This window comes from Propithecus coquereli, unplaced genomic scaffold (genome assembly GCF_000956105.1).
Source record: "Propithecus coquereli isolate 6110/MARCELLA unplaced genomic scaffold, Pcoq_1.0 Scaffold655, whole genome shotgun sequence".
NCBI lineage: Eukaryota > Metazoa > Chordata > Mammalia > Primates > Indriidae > Propithecus > Propithecus coquereli.
In genome coordinates, this window is record NW_012152563.1 from 126,757 (window position 1) to 130,072 (window position 3,316).

At 53.4% G+C, this 3,316-nt stretch overlaps 1 protein-coding gene across 1 annotated transcript in view; it reads right to left on the reverse strand.

Moving 5' to 3' along the window:
- MTHFS (5,10-methenyltetrahydrofolate synthetase (5-formyltetrahydrofolate cyclo-ligase)) overlaps positions 1-3,280 on the reverse strand; it is a gene marked incomplete at its 3' end in the record, with an annotated part of 35,841 nt that extends 32,561 nt beyond the window's left edge. The window contains exon 1 of the mRNA XM_012660090.1: positions 3,126-3,280. Coding sequence (XP_012515544.1) covers positions 3,126-3,242 — 117 coding nt within the window. The remainder of the gene's footprint in view (positions 1-3,125) is intronic.
- Positions 3,281-3,316: the final 36 nt, after the last annotated feature.

The window sequence follows — 3,316 nt, forward strand, 5'->3', positions numbered from 1 at the left end:
ATCAATTCTAGGGTAAAAGAAAAAATATTTGGTATTGACACTTGAAACATTCCCCTCCTAGCCACATATCCAGTGACATAAAATTATTTATCCTTTCTTACATATTCAATCACACAAGTTGCTTCTACAGAATATACTACTAAATTCCATTTTCTGGATTTTCAAATTTGGAAATCAGCCACAAACACTGCTCAGCAGAGTCACTGTAGTCATTGTAGTCATTATTAAACTTGACAACATAAGTATAATGAGACAGGTGTCAGAAACTGGCAGACGGAGTAAAAAACAGAGTAAAGGTGCACTAATTTACTCATCTTAATTATTTAGGGAGTCAAGATATGACATAAAGCTGAATTTCTTTACCACACATCACTTGTCTAATAAATTCCTAAGTTATATAAAAGGTGCTGTGCCAACAAGAAGAAATATGTTTTTTTAATGAAACACATCATTTAATGCCTTTATTGAGCATTCTTTATGGCAAAACATGGTTCTAGTCACACTAGGCTGATTTTTTGGGCCATGATCCACTGGTCATAAAATCAACAGTAAGATACAATCCACATTTTTAAATGAACTATAAAAGAAAATGTTAAAGTGCATTGTATCTGGTAAGAATTGTAAAACATATTCCTTGTATGTACATATTTTTTATGTGGGGTAAGACTGTAATTATTTCTGAGTAAAACTATTCCAATTTTTCTCCCTCCTCCTTTGATGCCAGCTCTCAGCTGTCATTCGACTGCAGTCAGCAATTCTGCCTCTGTATAACCACTATTCACTCCTGGAGTTTATGAATTCTCATTTTCTATGAACGAAGAAACCAAACTGAACTCATCTTTATTTTCCCCATGCCCCTCCAAAATCTGTTCCAACTCCTACATTCCTTATGCCTACTAATGCTAAACAGCACTGTGCCAAGCTCTAAATTTTGGAATCATAGGTGACTCCCTTCCCTGCCCTTCCAATATTCTCAACCTCTATCCAATCAGTCGCCAAGTCCTGCTGATCCTCGTCGCATAGTCTCCCATTTACCTCTTTTCCCCCGCCGTCTTCCCTGTCCATGCTCTAGTTTGCGTCTTTATAACCTCTCACCTGAATTATCACAACAGCCCCTTACTGGTCTCCCTATTTTTTTCTTACCACAACCCATTATCCAAACGCTGTGAATATACTACTCCTTAAGAATGTATCAAAAATATGTAAAGCACTGAATACAACCCTTTACACACCTCTTCAACTCTCACAATAGACCTACCAAGATATTATCTTTTTTATAGATAAGGAACTAGAGAGATTAGACTTGTCCAAGGCCACACACAACTAAAAAACAATGGAGGCCAGTAGGGTGGCTCACACCTGTAATCCCAACACTTTGGTAGACTGAGGCAGGACTGCTTGAGGCCAGGAGTTTGAGAGCAGCCTGGGCAACAGAGTAAGAATCTGTCCCTACAAAAATAAAAGAATGAAAAAGTTAGCTGGACGTGGTGGCGCATGCCTGTAGTCCCAGCTGCTCGGGAGGCTGAGGCAGGAGGATCGCCAGAAGTTGCGAGGTTGTAGTGAGCCATGATCACACCTCTGCACTCCAGCCTGGGTGACAGAGTGACCCTGTCTCTGAAAAACAAAACAAAACTGGAGCCAAACCTAAATTCAGATCTGTGTAGTTCCCAGGCCCATGTTACTATAAAACCTATTCTGCCCTCTGTCGCCTAAATATCCCTGCACGTGGTCCCCAACCCCACCTTTCCCTTCAGGTAACAAAATTCATCTTCCCCTTCAAAATTCATCCCAAACATTTTCTTACAGGAAGCCTTCCAACTCCCCCTCCCCGGCCACGTTTCCACGACACCGGCGTTTCCCTGTGCCGTGTGCTGGCTGCTCTGCGATGCTTCGGTCACACGTCTGTTCCCTCTGCTGGGCTCTGTGCCTCTTCGGGACAACGATCGTGTCTCATCGCCACATCCGGCACGCAGCAAAGCGCAAACTGCAGCAGGCGCTTCCCACGCGTGAACGACCTCGTTCCATTTTAAACAGCAAGAACAACACTCTACATCTCTGCCTCTACCGAGGCACCCAACAACGCCTTCCTCGTGGCGGCTAAAATAATTCAGTTTGAACCAACGCGTAACCCTAACCCTAACCCCGCACACACGCCTCACGCACGCCCACAGCTGCCAAGGGAGGAGTGACAGGGGCGCATCTGCTTTGTGGCCTTGACCCGCAGGAAACCCGCATTCGAGAAAGTTCTGGGGAGCAGAGCAGTGAAGGGTAACTGGGAAGGTTTCTGTCGTATCGGATTCCGAGGGACATCGCGTCTCGGAACGTCCACGGGTGTTTCTCCCAGAGACACGAGCCTGGGGAAGGCGGAGCATCAGTTCGACTCACAACACAGTCGCCAACACGTCCGTTTCCCTCCCGCTTCCTCCCTGCGTGGGAAGCCCGCGGGCGCCATCGCTCCTGCCCTTCGTTACTTCAGAGGAGCGTGAGCGCCCCCGCCCTGCGACCGGGAAGTGCCCGCCCTGGGCACCCCACCGCCGCCCGCGTCCCCGTCGGATACGGCGCCCTCTGGCATCGCTGTCCTGACGCGTCACGCTCAGGGAGGGCGCCGCGCCGGTCCCGCCCGCCTCCCTCCTGCAGCCTCCCTCGGCGCCGCCACAGTCCACTGAGGCGCGCCCACGACCCACGGGAGCCGCCCGGGAGCAGTCCGCGACGCCCGCCCGCCTTCGCCCTCGCGCCCTCAGCCTCGCCCTCTCAGCCCTCTCAGCCCTCGCTCTCTCAGCCTGGCCCCTTCGCCTCCTCCGCCTCACCCGCCTCAGCCTCGCGCTCTCAGCCCCCTCAGCCGTCGACCCCTCAGCCTCGCCCTTTCACCCTCTCAGCCCTCGCCCCCTCAGCCTCGCCCTCTGAGCCCTCTCAGCCCTCTCAGCCTCCGCCCCTCCCTCCGCCGCGGCGCCCGAGGGCGTCCCAACACCCGCCACGGCACGTGCGCGCCCAGAGGACGTGCGCGCGCCGGGGAGACGAGCGCGCGCCGGGGGCCTGGCCTGCGCCTGCGCGGACCCGCCATCGGAGCCGCCGGGCATTCAAGCGGGCGTGCGTCCGCCACGGTCCCGGCCGCCGGCGTCCCGCACCTGCTGCGTCAGTAGGCGCGACTGGCGTAGCCGCTCCTCGGCGCTCAGCGCCCGCAGACGCTGTTTCAGCTCGGCCCGCAGGCTCTGCTTGGCGCCTCTCACAGCCGCCGCCGCCATCGCTCGCCGCAGCCGCCCCCGGCCCCGCCCTCGGCTCGGCCCCCGCCAGGCAGCGCCTGCTGGGTCCGCCAACC